Raw genomic sequence first — 19746 nt, forward strand, 5'->3', positions numbered from 1 at the left:
TTTACAGCCATACTGTAAGGGTTTGTTGGCTGGTTTTTTTATAGACCAACTACACACGTTTGTGCATGGCAGTGGGGTTGGAATTGACAGAGTCTTTCCAACCCAAACCATTGTGGGATTAAAACCCTTGAGAAAATTAAGATAATCCTGTGCTTAAGCAAAAGCTGGCCTGGAGCATGCTTAGCTGCAGTATGACCACGTGCAGTGACCCAATGCCTTTGTGTCTTTGCAGTCTCCAATAAGTGGCTCCACGAGCGGGGGCAGGAATTCCGCCGGCCGTGCACGTTATCGGAGCTGGAATGACGCAGCCTGGGCTCCTGTGTGCTCAGTGTGTGGGGAATGCACACACCTCCCAGTTTACAACTGACTAACAAACACTCCACTACAGCTGTGGACAGGACAAATGTGCTTTTAGTTCCCTCCAAACTCCCCCCAAGGTTTATCGACAGAAAATAAGGTTGACAAGTGTTACTGGAAAAAAAAAAGGACAAAATACAGATGAGGGCCACAACTTACAGTGGTGTTGTGTGTGGTGTTCCTGTCACCATCATCCCTCTGAGCAGTGTGGGCAGCCAGGCGTTGTCTGGAGTCCTCTTCACACCTGCCAGGCTTAGGGCAGGGTGCTTGCCTGGGAGGGCTCCCTTCTAAGGAATGCTGAATTAAACCCATTCCTGTTCCTCAATTCCCAGACACTTGACTCTCTGCTTTCCTAGAGTGCCTGACCATTGCAGGCATGCTTTGTTCTTTTTCTCTGGAAAGCAGGTTATTAGCATGTTTTAGCCTGGTTTTCTACTTCTACAAAAGCCCCACTTTTTAAACTTGTCCTTCTCAGCCTATGTGAAGAATTTGGCTCTTAATCTTGCCTATGTGAGCCAGCAGTTCCACAGGCAGAGTCAGGATGCTTCCTTAGTGTCAGAGCAGCCTGGGAACACCCACAGCCCATCTTCTCTCCTCTTCTGCAATGTTTGTCCACATGAACAAATGCTGCTTTTGTTCTGTCCTGGCAGTCAGCTCTTCCCTCTGCTCCTTGGGCAGTGGGGACAGGGATGTTCCCATCTTCATTAATCAAAATGTCGTGCCTTAGGACACTGGAATTTCAAATTGGTTCTGAGACTTCAGGTGCTGAGGTAACACAGAGTCCTCACAGAACACTCCCCCCTTCATTCTCCTCCCAGCTCTTGAGGTTTCTGAAGAAACTCTCAGCCTATTTATAGTCCTGAAGCTTTTTTAGATGCAGGCTTGCTTTCCTGAGCCCTTTCCCTTCCACAGCAGGATTCTTAGCAAAATATCCGAATGCCTCACTAGCATGAGGACAAAAATCAAAGGAAGCTGCACCTGCCTCTACCTAAACAGTCCAATTTTCTGGATTATGATGATTTTACTGATTTAGGGGTCAAGCCTGAAGTCTTTACCAAGGGAAAAATTCCAATTTTGGTTAATTGGATTTTCTGCCTCAATAAAATCTTGATAATTGAGCCAAAAAGTACAATGCCTATTGTTAAACATGCTAGAAATACCTCTGGATTACTGGGAGTGCAGTTTAAGGTACTATAGTTGGAGGAACTGCATACTTTCAGAAGATGCTTGACAAGGTCTTGGCTGGAAAATAATTGTTAAATTTCTATTGAGCCTGGTAGCAGTGGGACCCACAGAACTGCCCCTCCTTAGCCCTGCACCTTCCTGAATTTTGCCTGGCTTTTGGCAGCTGGAAAACAAGATCCATCCATAACACAAAGTCTGCACAGTCCCACCTCACATCTGTACTGCTCCTTACCAAGAGCAGGAGCTGGTCTAAATAAATTCACCCCAGAACTGCATGAGCACTAAATTACAGTAATTCAAAAAACCCTAAACCCCTAAGATTTGTGCCTGAGTTTTCTCAATTTTTCATCTGTCTCTTCCTGTTCATGGTTCTCTTTTCTCTTTACCATCTCTTAGTTTGTTAAGCTCCAAAAAGGTGACCATGGCTGCAGGTGCCTCCCACACATCCCAGCAAGTAGAAGGGTACAAGGAACAGTGTGGTGCTGGGAATCCTGCCTTTGGGGTTCCATAAGTGCTTATAGGGAACCAAGTCCTACCTAGTTAAGGAACACAAAACAAAATCCCTGTATTGCCATCAGGAACAGGTGTGGAAAACACCTGCATTTTTTCTTACTGTCCCATCTCTGTTCAACACTCACCAAAACATGAAAAAAAGCCAGAGTTGGGAAATTTTGCTTAGCAGTTCCCTCTGTCAGCTCAATACCAGTGAGTGCTTCCAGTGTTAAAGAACATCAGTCCCAGACACTGCTTGGGGAGCACAAATGTTCTGGTGCATGACTTTCTAAAGCAGTGAACCACTCACATAGAATTAGTCAATAAAGAATTTTCTACTTCTGACAGTAGAAAATTATATTAGGTTAAAGGAACAAAAGAAATCTTTTAAAATTAAATCTTGAGTCCACTGAGGCACATCAGGAATGTTCCAGATCATGACAACAGGGTTGGCTTAGATTTTTAAACTGCAGACAATCCCTATTTCCTTTCCCTCCACTGCAGTGGTGTCCATGCATCCAACACTGACTGTGTAAGGGATTACAGTGGTGCTGCTCCTCCAGCCTTACCCCATCATTTCTCAAAGGGCTTTTGGATCCCCAGCGTGGCTCCTGTGTGAATTTAGTTTTGTATTAAATATGATTGAAACTGTCTGGGCTCACAGGGACTGACAACTGAGAAACTGCCTTACTGTTACATTTTTTTTTTGTAATAAAATTTTTAATGTAAAAAAAAAAAAGTGAACAGGCTTAAAATAAAAGCCACTGCCATTAGCAGTGAGAAATCCTCCACACCCAACTCTCCTCGTATGTGGCTGCTATAAATCTGATCACACAGAGTTTTATCACCATTGAAAACCAAGCTCCTCTGTTTCCCTTCACCATCTCACTGGGCAGGAGCAGGAGCTGCTCCTACCCCAAATCCCTGCTCAACACTAAACTTTGTGTCTCCACTGGGAACACACAGCACTGAAGAACTGCAAGAGGGGAGGGCAGATAATGCTGGGCTGAAAGCAAGGTCAGAGAGTGAGGGTCCCTTTTCCAGGGGTGACAAATCCATTTTGTGAAGCCAGAAAGTCAAACTGCCACTTACCCTGGAATGGTTCTAGGGAGGGGAAGAAAGCACCAGAGTCTCCAACAGCACAATGAACTCACATGTGGGAAGGTCAGGCTGGCCTCTTCCATGATCAAAACCTCTGGGGTTAGTACTCCACAGCAATTCCTGGGCTTCACCCTGCAGAGCAGTGGACATTATGCATAATTCCCATCATGAAGAACCTGCAAAAAGCACAGCAAGGGCTGGGGAGAGGCCTTGATCCTTTTGCCTGTGGAACAGCTGGAGCACTTGGCTTTCAGGTAGGGAACTGCCCCCAGCACAGCTGGGACACCATCCACTGTCCCAGGCTTTGTCCAACCTGGCCTTGGACAATTCCAGGGATCCTGGGGCAGCCACAGCTCCCCTGGGCAGCCTCCTCAGGGCCTCACCACCCTCACAATACAGAATTTCTTCCCAATGGCCCATCTATCCCTGCCCTCTGTCAGCCCTTCTCCCTTGTCCTGTCACTCCAGATTGTTGTCCAAAGTCCCTCTCCAGCTCTCCTGGAGTCCCTTTAGGCACTGGAAGGGGCTCTGAGGTCTCTGCAGTTATCTTTTTTCTAGGCTGAACAATCCCAGCTCTCCCAGCCTTTCCTCCCAGCAGAGCTGCTCCATCCCTCTGATCATCCTGGTGCCTCCTCTGGATCTCCAGCAGCTCCAGGTCCCTCCTGTGCTGGGGCAGCTCTGCAGATGGGGTCTCACCTGGGCACAGGGGCAGAAGCCTCTCCTACAGCTGGGGGAAGGCAGCACAAGGCTGGAGGGAGACTGGAGCTGCCCACACACTGGAGCTGCCCCCATTGGGAAGAGGATCTTTAACCACCCCCCAACCACCCTCCCCACGGCTGCCTGACTCTGACCTGGCTCGGGTATTTCACCATCTACCCGCAGTTCTCCTCCCCATAATTAGGGACTCACCTGCTCCCAAACCAGGCTTTGGAACAGGATCACCTGAACCACCGGCTCTTCCCCCTGCTGGAAAAGAGCTCAGTGCCCCAATCCCATGTCCTGCCCAGCAGAGTGGCACGGGGAGGAGGATCCTGGCACAGGCACGATGCATGCAGTGTGCCCGGCAGCAGGAATGCCCACAGGAGCTGCAGCTTGGCTCCTGATGCAGAGCCAAGAGGGTTTTTCCAGCTCCATCTGGGACGGGGCTCATTCCCACAGGCGTGGGGAGCACAGGAGCACACACGTCCCGGGCAGGATGGGTGCAGTCACCTCTGCCTCCCCATCCAGGAACGCTGCCAAGAGCCTGACAGTGTCCCTGGGAATGCGTGACTCACCAGCCCGGGGCTGCTCTATATTTAAGCATTACGGAGGCAGAAATGAATGCACGCAGTCAGGAGCTGACTATCCCGAGGTCAGCACCAGGTTCACAAACCAGTTGTCGAGAGTTCACCACCGTGGCAAAAAGTATCTGCACTCCTTAAATCTTCAGAGAGAAAAAAGCTGGCCCAGAGAAGGGGTTTTTGGAACTGCAGTGGGTCAAAGCGAGGCCAGAGAACCTGCAGGGTCCCACTGTGCACATCCACAGTCGGGAATTTCCTCAGCTGCAGCTGCTGAGCCACTCCCCGATGGAAATCTGGAGGCTACTTTTACCCAATCCCACATTTTTCCTGGTCTTCAGATCTTGCACTCTGGGTGCAACCAAGCTATTTGCAGCTGGACTGAAAAGCTCTCAGGAGACTGGCTTGGGGAGGGAAGGAAGGAAGCAGGAGGAAGGAAGGAGAGTGGCTCATCCCCGGGGCAGGGCAAAGGGACTGCCACGTTTTGGAAAAGCAGTGAAACTGCTTTTTATTCACAAACCTTTGCTTCGGGACCAGTGACAAACTAACAGGAAAGTTTCTGACTCCTCTTTACCCAGGCTCTGCTCTCTGCCAGCTGCTCTCTCCCCGCCCTGCTCAGCTTTCCCAATTCCAATTGATTTTGCAAACAGCCTGGGCACTCCAGAGCCACCAGCTCCAGGCTGCATGTCCTGCTCCTGCCACATTCCCTGTGCTCTGCCTCCTCTGCAGTCCTGCCAGCATTTTTTCCCTCTCTCTTTGCCTTCAGCAGCACATGGATCAGTCACCAGGGACTGAGGGATGACAAAGCAAGCTGTGTTCTGGAATTGCCTCCAGAACAACCCTAAAAGGCTCTACAAAAGAGCAGGACACCACGCAGAGACACCCAGAGGCTCTTACACACTTCCAAGCTATTCCCAAATAGCTGTTTTGCTCTTTTTTACATTAATTTCTGCCAGGCTGTTGACAAATGCTGGGAGCACTGGGACTGCAAACTGGAGTGTCAGGCAGGGCAGGGATTGAACCAGCAGAGACACCAAAGGCTCCACTCACTGCAAGACACAGCGTGGGACTCTTTAACCCAGCTTTCCCTGCACTGAGGCTCCCTGACAACAAATTCCAGGGACCATTTCCACCCACGAGTGACAGAGCAGTCCCCAGCATGGACTGAACAGCAGGAGAGGCCTGAACTCTCCAGTGCTCCTTCAGGGAAGTCCTCACTTCCCCAGCATCCCCTCTGCCATGTGCCAGGGGTGATAAAGATGTCACAAAAAGCTTCCTTGAGGCAGGGATTTGCTGATTCCCAAGCTGCCAACCTCCCATTCCCATTGTTCTCAGCATCTGGGTTTATCTCTCCAAAGGCAAAGCTGGTTTGAGGTTCCCCTGGGACCTCCTGCACTCCTAAATATCCCTTCATCCATAACTCAGCCCTGGCAGCCACGGGCCTCAGAACAGATGGAACGAGCAGGCAGCAGCTGCCTCTGGCTCCATTCCCTTTCACAGGAGAGGGACTAACCAGCTTGTTTGCTCCCTTCCCCACTTCTCTGACTTACCTGTCTAAGAAACCAAGCCTTGGCTGTGGCTCCTCCTCCTCACCCCGTGTCAGGAGCTCATCACTCAGGGCCATGTGCAGAGACACAGGCAGTGCCATCGAGCTCTGTCCCCTCAGAAGCAGCAACTCAGCAGGGCTGAATCTCCTGCAAAACAATGAAATGCCAGAATTTGCATTTGCGTTTGGCACAGATTTGAAATGCCTGCAGCCCAGCTCCTCCTGAGAGGCAGTGCTGTGCTGGGGCACAACTGAAAAGCTAAGAGCAGCCAGAACCTTCCCACACCATTTCCGTTCTCTGCTCTTCGTGAGTGGTTTGCTTTGTCTTTTGCTCTTGGTCTTCATTTGATTGCTTTCTTTTTAATGAGCAACTTGGAAGCCTCCACCAGCTGAGCAGACCCCTAGGTCCTGGCAGGCCTGTCCCACTTCAGAGCCAGGACCTGCAGCTGCCCCACAATCCATTCCCTGGCTCAGGTTTCAGTGCCAACCTTTCCTCCTGGATCACCTGTGCTACATGTTTAATTTACATTACACAGGAGCTGTAACAACCAGCCCTATAACATCAGCCTTCAGTAGCAACATCAAAGGCAAGTGCTCACCTACCTCATTCATCCTGGAACTGGAGGTGACGCCAAGGAATTGCCCTGAACGCAGTGTTTGTAACCCCAAACTCCTCCAAGCTGCTGGATCGTGGGCCCATGAGGATTTGCCAGGAGCAATAACCAGCAGCTGGGCTGGGTGAAGGTCTCGTCCCACCCCTTCATGTGCCCAGGAGACCCAGGGAAAAGGCAATGGGTGCTCCCCAGCCTGCCTGAGCAGCAGAAATTTTGGACAGAGAGATGCTCTTCATCTCCCAGCAGGCTGGGGAGTGTTACAGATACTCGTGACAAATCGGAGGAGCCACTTAGATTAATCATAGAAAAATTATTAGTAAGAGAATTTAGCAAGTGATAACTGAGCAAAACAGTGCTGGGCAGCCAGGGAGTCATTGCTCTGCCAGTGGTTCGCACCAAAAGGCAGTTTTAGTTCGTTTTTATACAGTCTATTTTCCGGTTCTTATGGTTGCTCGTTCTGATTTGCTGGTGTACTCTGCGATTTTAGCAAGCGGGGCCGAGCAGTTGCTCGGGGGTCGCTTCCACCTCCTGGTGGGAGTTGATAAGGGTCTGCTGTGGTCTTTCTCAGCACGTCCTCTGGTATTGTTCTGTCTCTGTGGTCTTGTGGGGGCTGCTCTTGGTTTACTCAACAGGAAGAGGTGCTAACGAGTAACCCTTTGCACTCAGCGTCTGTAAGCACTTACTGAGCAGGATTTGATAACAAAGCACGTTCCAATACAGGGAGGGAGTGGGGTGGCCCATGCAGTGCCCTGGGGGGACAGACCCCGCTCTCCCCGGGCAGGGGTCCCTCTTGGGGAGCCGCAGCCCCGGGGCTATGGGGACTGAGCGTGTCCCAGCGGGATTGTGCAAACTCCCCGCTCTGGGAGCTGAACTCGGGCCGTATCTCCGCGCTGCACTTTGCACCCCGGCTGCGGTGACCTCACGCCGGCTCCCTGGGCCGCGTTTAAAGTCCAGGCAGAGCGGTGCCACTGCCTCCTACACTGAGCAGCTCATCCCCACCGCTCACCCCTGTGCCTGCCCCGGGGCTCCGGGAGCGGGCTCAGCATGCGGCTGCTGCTGGAGGCAGCGCTCCTGTGCCTGACCCTGCGCCTGGGGCACTGCTCCGAGGAGGCAGCGCCCGACAGCACCGGCCAACAGGACACCCAGGCACAGTCATCCTATTCCGAATGGGGCATCGAGACCATCCGGGATGGCTTTGAGACGGTGAACAGCTACTTCGATTCCTTCTTGGAACTGCTTGGGGGAAAAAACGGAGTGTGTCAGTACCGCTGTCGATACGGTAAGTGAAGCTCACTGCTGCCGGCTCCTCTCGATCCTTGCCCTTTCCCCTTTCCTTCCCTGCGGCCACGACCAGCTCCTCCCACCCAGGAGCTGCCCCCGGCGGTGCTCGGCACAGTCACCGCTTCTCAGGCAGTGCCAGCACAGGGACATTGAGCACTGAGTTCCCCCTTCCCGTCCCCAAGGACAGCCCGGCCCCGGAGCACCGCGCTGGGTGCACAGGGACAGCAGGAGAGGATGCGGGTTTTCCTGAAGGGCACACAGGTAGCCGGGCTGTCCGGCTGCCCGGAGCCTGGGAGAGGACAGGGAGGGGAGGCTGAGCCAGCAGCCCTAATCTCAGCAACCTTCGGAGTGTCCTTATTCAGCAGTTGTGAGCCAGGCAGTGTGGCGGGCTGGAGGAGGAGAGATAACGGGGACAAACCACACGTCACCGGGAGGAACTTTAATACTCAAGGCAGAACGAGGCAGCTCCTGCTTGCTTTGGACTTCAGAGTGATTCACCAAAAAGGAACAGTTTGGTTCGTCCTGGGGGCAGGATGAAGGGGTGACATCTCGGGGAGGGGATGGGGTGCACAGAGCTGCAGGTGTGTGGGGCATCACCAGGGTACCTGTGGAAACAACCTGCTTAGGAACCAGCCAGGAGTTTTCCCACAGACTGTACCCTCTCCTCAGCCTCCTACAACTGTCCCACAGCAACATCTTGTCCTGTCACCTCAGCCTGCCCATCCACAGCTCCTGTCAGCCCCTTTCCCCACAGCTTCACCCCACACCCCTAGTGACCAGCTGGGAAAGATGCTGAGGGATTTCAACCCCTCTCCTCCCAGGAGCACTGTTTTTCACAGACAGACTCAGTGCTTTGGGGAGACCCCACTGACTCAGTCTCAGTCTGTATGGATCCCATGGCCCTCCTGCTCTTCCCAGGCCAGCAGCCAGGGCACTGGGACAAAGAGATGCTGCAGGGCAGGGACCTCAGCTTCCTGCCAGGGGTAGAGAGGCCATAAGGAGGGTAAAATCAGAAAGTTGCTGAGTTTTTTGGTTTGTTTTATAAATAATGTCCCAGAATCACAGAACAGACTGAGCTGGAAGGGACCCATCAAGATCATAGGGTCCAATTCCCAGCCCTGTGCAGGACACCCCAAGAGTCACACCCTGAAAATGGTGTCCAAACAGTCCTGGAGCTCTGGTAGCCATGGGACCACTTCTCTGATGAGCCTGGAAGTGCTTCCAGTGCTCAACCACCCTCTGGGTGAAAAACGTTTTCCTGACATCCATCCAATGTGTATGTATGTGTCCTTGCTCTCCTGCCAGCTCTGCTCCAGGCCCCACCCTGACAACAAACAGGGAGCAGTAAGCCAGGAACCTCAGCCCCATGGGACAGAGGGAGCCAGGAACCTCAGCCCATCACCATAGCCCACAGTGGCCCTGGTCCCTCAGCTTGGGGATCCCAGTCCTCTTTGCAGCAGCTCAGGAGGGCCATGTGTGTCCCCAGTGCCTGGAGGAGGTGGCTCCCCAGACCCCACAGCACCACCCCAGCCCATCAGGCAGCTCATGGTGTGGCAGCCCCAGGCCATGTGTGTGACAGCCTCCTAACTGTCCACACCATGCTCCAAATTCAGAGCAGAAAGGTGTTTGCCCTCCTTAATGCAGAGACTGAAACTCCTGGCAGTGGGAAAAATGTGGCTGGGATTGCAGTGTGCCTGAGGTAATGCTGATATTCAGAGCTGGTTTCAGGGAGCCTCAGGACTCACCAAATTGTGCAGAAGTTACTGCTTTTGCACACATCCAGAGGGCTCTCTCTGCCTGTCCTTGTGAAAAGCAAAAGCATCTCCAGAGAGCAGCACAAATCCCTGCTCACACCCCTGCATCTTATTGGAAGTGTTTTACCTAGAAAGGAAAACAAGAACACCATTAGCCCAGTTCTCATCCTCTGCTGAACAGCTCATTAATCACTGCCTGAAGGAGGAAACTACTGAAATGCTGCCCACGTGGCTCCAAGGGTCTTGCTGGACCTTCCAAGACCATTTGTCCTTGCTAATCTCTGGCACAGACATTGCAAACTGCGATTGGAGAGGATGGTCTCAAACCAGTGAGATCCAGTCCTTTCTCAGAAGGATGAACACAAACTATCTTTGTGCTGAATCAGGATCTGATTGCTTTTTTTTCCAGGCATGAAGCAAAAATGATTCCTTTACATACTTTCATTTCAGCCAAGAGATATCAATAATAGCTTCTTTTGCCACGGTAAAGGTCAGGACTCACCTGTGATTGCCACATCCATCTTCAGCTGAGCACAGGGCACTTGGCTGTTCCAGCTGTAAGGCTCTCCTGATTTTTCAGCAGCTACTGAGGTCTGAGAACAGCCAACTTGATGGATTACTCCCTTAAATCAGGACATTAGGGTTACACTAGCATTTACTGACAAATATCCTCCTGCTTACAAAGTCTCACTGGGCATCTCAGGGGAAACAAACAGCCTGAGCTGGGAGTGAAGCCCTTGTAGCTTCCTCCTGGCTAGGATCAGTGAAAAAACTTCACTGCTTTGCTCAGCATTTGGTCCTGAAGGGCTTAAGATGAGAGGGCACATCCAGGCTGTGGGAAAAGAGCCTTCAACAGGGCATACAAGGGTGGGTATGTGCAGGCACCTCTGCTCAAAGCCTCCCTGCGGCACACAAACAACAATGGACCACCCAAAAGTGCAAGGAGCCCTGGGACCATCCATTCACCCAAAAATACACTCAGCTCCCCCTGCCAGCGTCCCAGCCCTGCAGTGCCTGAGACCTCCTGCATTGGCAGCAGCTGTTCCAGCCAGCTGGCTGCTTTCCAGCCCCTTGGAACAGCCACAACAGCCTGGGAGGATTAAAATGCATCAGGGAAACTCAACTTCAGTTCTAGGGCTGTGCCAACAAGGCAGTGGCCTGGAGTGTATCCTCCTGCCTGTAAGGATGGGCAAGCAATAAATGATAACAGGAGCACTGAGTCAATGCTCTTAGAGAGGCAGGAACGTCTGATATTCCTGTTTTGTTTTTGTTTACCTGTTAACTAGAAGACAAGATGTGGGAGAGAGGTTAATTGTGGTGTCATGGACCTGACCTAGATGAGAAAGAGTACAAAGGGACATTTTACAAGTTTTAAAGTTCTGTTTTGCAGAGGGGACAGGTTTCCTTCAAGGGCTTATCCTGAAGGCAGTTTGATGTTCTGTGGATGAGCACAATCCTTATGTGAGGGTTTTTTACCTCAGTACAGCTTTTTAAAACATTATAATAGCTGTGACTTTGGCTTAATTGAGGAGCTGGAAAGCAGCTGTCTTTGGCTGGGAACTGGATAATGGAGGTAGAACTGGATAACTGGATGAGCTTAAAGGTCCAGACCAACCCAAGCCATTCTACAATTCTATGATCTCCACATCCCCAAGAATTCTCACTCCTACTCAGACTTGCCACCTTAGCCCATTAACTGCCAGTGTGCTGCAGGAACAAAATTTACAATCAATATTACAAGCCAGTCACTCAAATTTGACTCCATTCTGCAAAACCCACAGCAGATTTTGAACTTTCCTCTGCCTCTGGCATCAGCTCAGGAACATTTGAATTCTGAGTCCCAGTTCCCACTCCCTTCCAAAAAACCAAAAGCTCTTTTGAAAGGGGAAAATTGCCTGTTGGCATCTCACAGCTGGACAAGATTTCAGTTTGTTATTTATTTGTAACAAATCTGTTATTTAAGCAAAACAGCTCTGGCAAAGTTTAATTGAGAGGTGAACACTCCTACCTAAGTCCCTCTGAGGCTTTTGGCTGTAAGGCCTTCCCAAGGGCACAGCAGATTTATGGTTGAATTAAGCACTGGCATTTTAGGTACCTGAACAGAAAAATGGGGAAAGTGTCTCAAATAATTCCTGGTTCTGACAAGAAGCAAGAAGTGGAAATGGAGTTTAAAAGAACCCAACCCTGCCTTGAAGGGCTGAATAAGATCCATTTTATGTCTATATAAATTCTCTAGCTGTGCTCAGGAAAGCAGAAACTTAACCCTTGATGTGATGGGTTTCAGAAGGCTTGGCTCACATGTGTTTTTGCTGGAGCATCCACTCAGTTTATGTTTTCCCAGAGTAGGGACAGCACCCAGGGAATGGATATCAGGAAAAGGTTCCTCTCCCAGAGGGTGGTTGGGCACTGAACAGGCTCCCCTACAAAAATCAGATTAAAATGCTGCTGAAGGTACTGCTAGAGCTGGCTGTTAGCTGGACTCTTCCTACATTGGGTAAATAATTACTCACAGAGGGACATCTTGCTCCTTTATGCATATTAAGAAGCAGACTGAGCAAGGTGCAGAGATTAAAGGAATAGAAATGATTTGCAAAACATGGCAATGCATCATCATGGACTGAAAATGGATCAAGAAGACCTGCACAGAGCAAGACCAGACATGCAAGGTCTGGCACAGTTTGGAGGAGATCCACAGCACACTAACAGCCCAAGAATTAACTGAGGGTAGAAAGAAACTCCCTTGCTAACATAGTAGTGTAAGCAGTAGTGTTTGGGGATGCAGACCAAAGGGGAGCTGCCTGTCAATCCTTGCTTTTTGGACTTAGTCTCAGGAAGATCAGCTTTCCTAACATTTGTCCTGTCTTTTCTTTCCCAGGGAAGGCTCCCATGCCACGGCCTCACTACAAACCCCAAGAACCCAACGGCTGTAGCTCCCATTTTCTGGGGCTCAAGGTACTTGAAAGTGTATGTACTGTCCCCCCACCATTCCCAAAGGATGCAGCTCTCTCACCACATCACCAGCTCATAATTCTGGCCAAGGAAAAGGCTGGGCTGTGCTATGCTGGTGACAAATGCAGCTATAACCTGTGTGCACACAGCCACACCTGAGTGCATCCTCCACACCTGGCCCTTCACCTCTTCCCACACTTTCTGCCTCTGCCAAGCACTGAATTAAACCCACAGGCTCTAATACCACACCCTCTTGTTATCTTAAAGGCAATTAATGAAATCATATTGGAATCACCAGGAAAAGTTTTCCCAGGAGGCTCTCAGAGCAGGGGTTCCTATTTGGCTCATGTATTATTGCTGCAGCAATTAGGCAGATTCCTACTCTGACAACCCCTTTCTTTGAAGCCCATTTTTCATGTCAGGTGTAATTCCTGAAACTGTATTTCAATGCAAACCTTGTGGGCATTTCTGTGGTGCCTCCTCGGTACCCAGGCAATCACGAGTGCAAGGAAGGACCAATTCATCTCCTAAATGTTACATAAGAAAGGGCAAAAGGAGGAATAATTTATAACAAGGTAACAAGTCCACTCTCTTCAGGAGACAGGCCTTCTGCCCCACCACCCCCAGGGTTATTAGCTAAGCTTACAGTGAGCAGAACTCCCCTGACCATGCTGTGTTTGTCCTTGGCCTCAAGTGCACCTCTGAGAAATAAGGCATTAAAGTACTTATGGCACAAAAAAAAAAGCAGAACCCTGTCAAGTTGTGGGGAAAAGAGAAAAGGGACCTTTGCCACTGTTGGCAAGGACACAGAGCTCTCTGATGAGATCTGAAAAGAGAAAAGGGACCTTTGCCACTGTTGGCAAGGACACAGAGCTCTCTGATGAGGTCTGACAAATGAAAACTAGAAAATGGTCATGGAGGGGCTGTTTCCCACCTCTCTATCAGTGTTATTTCCCCAGGACAGAGACAAGAAGAGAATGTGATGTAGCCTGCATTGAACCTGCACCCCTGACACCATTGAGCTGCTCCCTCATCCTTCTTTAGATGGTGAGGGGGCAGCACACATTCCCTCCTGCTGCCCCAGCTATCAGGAATAGCTGCTGGAAAAGGAGCCAGCTGGGCTCTGCAGCACCTCACCCCAATACAGCTGCGTGAGCCTGAGGCCAGCACACAGCCAAGGGACACCTCTTTTCTCTTTCCCCAGCTAGACTTGGGCATCCCTGCCATGACCAAGTGCTGTAACCAGCTGGACATTTGTTATGACACCTGTGGGGCCAACAAGTACCGCTGTGACGCCAAGTTCCGCTGGTGCCTCCACTCCATCTGCTCCGACCTCAAGCGCAGCCTGGGCTTCGTCTCCAAGGTGCAAGGTAGGCATGGAGGGGAGGCAGGGAGCCCCTTTGAGGCCTGGAAAGGCTGACCTGGAACAGAGACTAGACAGAGCAAGAGGAACAAAATAGGTGTTTATTGAAAGGATACACTTTGGGCAGTGTAAGAGTCTGGCTGGGGCTACACTCAAATAAAATCCAAGAAGGATCCTGGTCACGAGTTTTCACACTTCTGTAAGTTTTGGTTCATCTCCATATTGAGGTCAATTGTCCAACCACAGCCCCAGGCTATGAAGTCTCAGCCCCCTGGCTTGCCCCCTTTCCCTTGACGTTTTTTCTGCGTTTTGGGTGCTGGTTGTCCTTGATTCTCTAGCTAGAAAGGAATTGTTTTGTCACTGCCCTGTGAAGAGACCTTACTAACACCTAATATGAATTTTCAGAGTTATACACTAACCAGTAGAGATTCTGAAAAATATAAAAGCTAAAACCCAAGGCACCACCTTCCTTGCTAAAAAGAAGCAAAACTCTGCAGTAGGGAGCAGCATGTCTGTCCTGCACTTGTCACAGGTGGCTGGGAACACAGAGCTCTGCCCCCTCTGCCACACACTTCTGCCCCAAGAAGAGAGAGACCTATGGTTATTTGCATTTAGAAAACATTACAATGTGTGAAAAAAACCAAAAAACCCACAAACTACCCTGGAAGCAATTCCTTCAAAAGCAGGATGCACTCCCAGGCAGTTCAAACACCTTCACAAGATACCAAAAAGCCTTCCAGGGCCAGTGAGGCACACACTGAAATCTGTATGTGCCCAGGGGCCAGCAAAACTGAGAAGCCAAGGGCAGGGCTCTCAGGGATCAGCTCACAGATAAGAGATGATGATGGCACCAGGTACACACCAGGCTGGGTGGTGGCTGAGCCACTGCAGGCAGCTCTGGATGGCTCAGAAGTGCTAACAAAGCTCTAGTGACGTGCCAGCAGCTCAAGTGCCACCCTGGTTTTGCCCAGTTTAAAAAGCCTGCAAGTCTGAGAAGAACTTTTTTGGTAACCTCTGCTCTAAGGTATCCTTAAATATGCATTTGTTTTCCAAGGTGCAGCTGATTAGGACACATGGACACCAGTACTAATACAGACGGCTTCCTACCTGGTCACAAATAAATGCAGAGTGCCCAGGCCAGCAAGAGAAATCAAAGATGTGCACTGAGATATAAGTGCTACAGGCTGAGCACAGCCAATCTTTCATGGTCACCCTTATCAACAGGTCCTCACACAGCCAAATTCTTCCTATCTCTTAGATTTTCCCCTGCCACTCTTTCATATGGTTCCTTTTTGCTCTCTGCTTGCAGCAGCAAAGCAAACCCAGGGAGTTAAAGTAGAGCAGACCCCACACTCCTGGGCTGAGCCAAGCCACCTCTGCCAGGCAGGAGTAGATTCCTCCCTCCAGCATCTCTGTCCTGGCTGCTGTAGGAGGCACAGATAACACCAAAGAACTTCTGAGCCATCCTCCCCATGCCTTGGGCTCTACAGATCCTGTCCCCAGGGCTGCTTGAGCAGCTCCTGTCACAGCCCTCCTCCACAGCCACTCCAGCCTTGGTTTTCCCACTGACTCACCACAGCCCCTCCAGTGCCTGCCAACTGAGCAGCCTCCTCAGGGAACAGGAGCACTGAGGTGTTTAGAGAAGCTGAGATAGGAGAAAACAGTCCCAAAGGCAAGGCTTTCCCAACCTCATTATGCATTCAGCAATCAGTGTTAGTGCCAGTAAATAAACCCTAAAGACCTAATATTCACCTATTATTTACTGATGAGCACTTCCAGGGTTGTTCTTTGGGATGAGGAGGGGCTAGTAGGCAACCAGCTGCTCCAGCTGCTGCAGGACTTTTCATGCTGGCTGGCAGCTGGCATCATAACTCCCAAAAAATCCCAGTAAGGCTGTTAATAGTGGCTATAGGCAAAACTGAGAGGAGAAGGAGTAATGTGGAGGCCTCCTGGGAAACCTGTTTGGCAAACAGCACTGTTTGCAGAGCCCCAGATGATCCATCAACCAGTAAGGCCTGAAAGAGGCAAGAAAGGAGAGGTTTGGTGGGGGAGAAATTAGTGCCACCCTGGGGAGAGGAGGGAACCTCAGGATTTATAAAAATGCAGTTTTCAGAGAGAAAAGATAACAGCTCACACTTCCAACTGCAAATCCCCTGGAGCTCAGTGCAGGGGTGCTCTGGATTGCCTGTCCTTACCTGCCCATCCTGTCCCTCTCCACAGCCTGTGAATCCATGGCAGACACGGTGTTCAACGCCGTCTGGACCCTGGGCTGCCGGCCCTTCATGAACAGCCAGAGGAGCGCCTGCATTTGCAGCGAGGAAGAGCGGGATGAGCTGTGAGGAAGAGCAGCCGCCCGGTGTCCGTGAGCCGCTGCCAGCGCCCCTCTCCAGCACAGTGACTCCTGTCAGCCCTCGGGATGAGGGACCCGGGCCAAGGCAGCATCCACGATGCTCTGGGCAGGGCAGAGCAGAGCCAGCCCACGAACAGAGGGCAGCTGCAGCTCAACAGCCCCACTGCCCCTTCCCAAGCTGGCAGGATCCCATGCCAGTTCTCTCCACGGACCGAGCAGGAGAGGCAAGCAGGATGCAGTGCTGGTTATCAACACAGGACTTACCTTAAATACACACTCTTACCTCCCCCCACCCTGTACCTCTCTCATTTGCAGTGCAAGGCATTAGGTTTCTGCAATTCCCAGTCCGTGGACGTGCTATTTACATTTTTGCACTGCCGGTGACAGACTGAAGAGGGGTAATTTGCTTTCAGTACATTGCTCACATCCATCCCTGACACTTGCCATCCTGTCATTACACACCCTGATGCCCCTGCATATTTAAATACTTGGTGGATCCTAAACTGATTGAAGACATCTGGAGATTTCTCAAGCATGAGTAAAGGAGAAGGGCTTGAGGTGTTTGTGGTACACAACTGATATTTGGGACCAAAGCCCACCATTTATTAGATGTGAAACCACAGCCCTCTCCCCCAGTCTCAGGAGAGGAAGCCACTTTTCTTTGCCAGTCATCCACATCTATTTAATTACTTTTCTCCTGTAGCATTGAACAAAGCTTTGCCCTTAGGATCCCTTTTTACACAAAATGGCTGGGTATCCACCTCCATCTCTTTCACAAAGGAAACAGGAGGCTCAAGTGGCCTTGGATGAGATACTGCAAATTCTGGAGTCTTATCTGTCAGGTGACAGGATTTACGTGCTACCTCTGTGGGGCTGCTATCAGCAGCCTCAGACACCATCCCTTCTAAAACGTGGTTAATACTCCCATCTGTTATGGGGAGCTTTTGTTGCATGCAAAACCAGAATTTAAAGTGGTGCATGGCATTCTGCCTCCACAGAACACTGGCAAACAGCTTTCAGCTGGGTTTCTTGTTGGAAGGAAGTTGCTACTGGGTGTGCTCGTGCCGTGCCATGTAAATATTTCAGCGGCTCCTGCAAATATATTTATAGTTATGTTCTTCCATCTGCCACAGAGAAGTTAAGGCTGCAAAAGGGTTGATTTAACAAGAGTGGAAAGAGTCTGTCTTGGTTGCTTTTCTTCCAGTTTAAATGGATTTAAAATGTATGCATGGAGCTATAAATTATTTAAGCCCTGTATTCCTGCTCCTGCCAGTCACCTTTGCCTTGCAGTGAACAGCAACGAGACCTTCAGCCGGCCCCAAGTGGGCTGGGACTGCAAGAGCCCCCTGGTATCCAGACCAGGAAAATGGAAGTGACTGCATGGGGTGTACTGGGATGTTTTCCACCACAGAGGACTTCAACACTGATCAGATGTAATGATAGCCTTTCCCAGCTGGGCTAATGCCACTGGAGAGGGAATTCTGCATTGCTGAGGTTAACTGCTCTGTCAGAGCATGAGGCTGGACAGACAACCTTGATTATCCAGATAAGAAACAAAATCTTCCTTTTGGATAGGGATGGGAAGGAAACATTGCTCATTCCAGACACTTCCAAACTTTGTGTTTTGTTGATAAAATGGTGCCTGTGGCCAGTTTAAATGTGAACATACTCTTATGGTTAAATGAAAAAAAAAAAGACATTAAAATAGCTATATTGTCCATGTTCAATAGCCCACTGGATGGTAAATATTTTAAAGTATTTTATAGTTCAAGTGATATCAGATTAAAGTGAAGTTCTGGCAGGTGATGACAAACACTGGAGAGATCAAAGGGTTCTGAATAAAATCTCTGTACCTAGACACTGATGCGCTGGAGACGTCGCTAACATAAACCATAATCTCTCCCTGCTTTCAGACCACCATTCATCCCAAAACCCTAGAGACTGCAGCAAGCTGGCCAGCTGCTGAATAAGTTCCTTTTTCACTGTGGTAATCTGAAAAACTCCACCAGCACCTCCACAAGGAAATATCTGAACTTTCAAGTGGTGGCAGTGACTCCGGCAAAGCACCAGATAATCCTAGTAGGAGCAAACCAGCGCATGAACTCCAGTAAAACTGCATCCTAACTAAAAACTGCTTCCCCTCCCTGCCACTCCTGCTATCCAGTGATGTACAGCCATGGAAGCAGCTGATCACAGGATTCTCCAGGTTGCTGCACAAACCTTGGGTCATCTTCAATTCCATCCCAAGGCTTTCTCTTGACTTTGTGCATTGGCAGGATTGTTTTCAGCTGCAGAGTGGAAAAGCTGCTTCACATGAATTTGTCAGGAAGAACCGAGTTATGTGCACAATAACTGAAATAAGCCAGGAAGGGAACTTCTCCCTCCATCCCTGCCCCCACATCCCTTCCATATGAACAAACAAGACCAGCTGATTCTCCAGGAGGCACCAGATAATTAATTTCATTTCCCAGCTCTTGTTTTATCAAAACAAATAAATTTAGCAGGGGTTGCCTGAACAAAGAAGTGACAGTGGGAAACTGCCCCTGTGGTCCTAATGCAGATGTGAATCAGCAGAACAGCAATCCCAGGAGAAGCTTTTTTCCTTTCTTTTTCTTTCACATATGTTATATAACACATGAATAGTGTCTTTCCATTTATACCTACTTATCGTCATAGAAATATTTTTGTTTACTCTAACACACACACACATGTATTTCCAAGATTGGAAAAGCAGCCATGAAGCTATTTAGAAAAATTATTAAACTCTCAGCCATTAAATGTTCATTCCTCACTGGAATCTCACTTGCCAGAACAAATAAATCTGTGAAATAGGTTGAAACGTTTGAGGTGATTTGTGACTCCCTTCTAAATGGTCCCTTCAAATAGATTCCCCTTCCATTTGAGAGCAGCAGCAAATTTTGGCTTTTGCAGCAATTTGGCTGCTCCAAGCAAAGGAGGGTGATGAAGTCTGGGGGGCTTCCAGCAGACCTCCAGCCACGCAGGACAGAGCTGCACTCTGAGAAACTTCTTGGAGAAAACCTTTGGAACACACTGCAGTGCCCCTGCCACGGGTGGAGATAGATCCTTCCCCTCATCCTCCAGCCCTGCCCGTCCTACATCATCCTTCACTGCTGGCTGTGCTTCCTCCCTTCCACCCCACATCCCTAATCCTTTAGCACACAGCTCAGTGAAGCCCACAGGAGCCTGAGCTGATCACACCCATTATATTTTTCTTGGAAGGAGCTTGACAGCCCAAAAAGATTCCTGACAACCACGATGCCACCATCATCACCAGTAATTGTGTCCCCTGCCACGGCCACTCAGACAACACTGCCATGTCTCCTGTCACCAGGTTCACTGGGGACAGCTCTGTCCTGAGAACTGCCCATCTTACCAATGATTGCTATAAATAATTAACGTGCATTCCTCTAATCCTTTGTTGGAACTACAGCCTCCCTAACCAGGGCAATGCATCACA

At 49.9% G+C, this 19746-nt stretch overlaps 2 protein-coding genes and 1 long non-coding RNA gene across 7 annotated transcripts in view; 2 read left to right on the plus strand and 1 right to left on the minus strand.

Moving 5' to 3' along the window:
• Positions 1–2827, plus strand: part of P4HA1 (prolyl 4-hydroxylase subunit alpha 1) — a 27580-nt gene extending 24753 nt beyond the window's left edge. For all 4 annotated transcript variants that reach the window (XM_033065923.2, XM_033065924.2, XM_033065921.2 and 1 more), the window contains exon 15: positions 233–2827. In XM_033065923.2, coding sequence (XP_032921814.1) covers positions 233–303 — 71 coding nt within the window. In that variant the 3' untranslated portion in view covers positions 304–2827. The remainder of the gene's footprint in view (positions 1–232) is intronic.
• The window catches only part of LOC116999345, a 21285-nt gene extending 8712 nt beyond the window's left edge, over positions 1–12573 (minus strand). Inside the window, exons 1-4 of one of the 2 annotated variants that reach the window (XR_004418564.2) lie at positions 10109–12573; positions 9598–9733; positions 5962–6105; positions 3127–3311 (exon numbers count right to left, since the gene is read on the minus strand). This is a non-coding gene — a long non-coding RNA (uncharacterized LOC116999345). Of the gene's footprint in view, positions 1–3126; positions 3312–4043; positions 4640–5961; positions 6106–9597; positions 9734–10108 lie in introns of those variants that run through there. The other variant, XR_004418565.2, reaches the window with a different exon arrangement.
• On the plus strand, positions 6940–19087 carry PLA2G12B (phospholipase A2 group XIIB). The gene is made up of 4 exons (XM_033065949.1): positions 6940–7850; positions 12482–12558; positions 13760–13925; positions 16139–19087. Exons 1-4 carry the CDS (start codon positions 7616–7618, stop codon positions 16255–16257), a joined length of 597 nt encoding a protein of 198 aa, XP_032921840.1. The 5' UTR covers positions 6940–7615; the 3' UTR covers positions 16258–19087.
• The last annotated feature ends 659 nt before the right edge of the window (positions 19088–19746 follow it).

Source organism: Catharus ustulatus, chromosome 8 (genome assembly GCF_009819885.2).
Source record: "Catharus ustulatus isolate bCatUst1 chromosome 8, bCatUst1.pri.v2, whole genome shotgun sequence".
In the NCBI taxonomy this organism is placed as follows: Eukaryota; Metazoa; Chordata; class Aves; order Passeriformes; family Turdidae; genus Catharus; species Catharus ustulatus.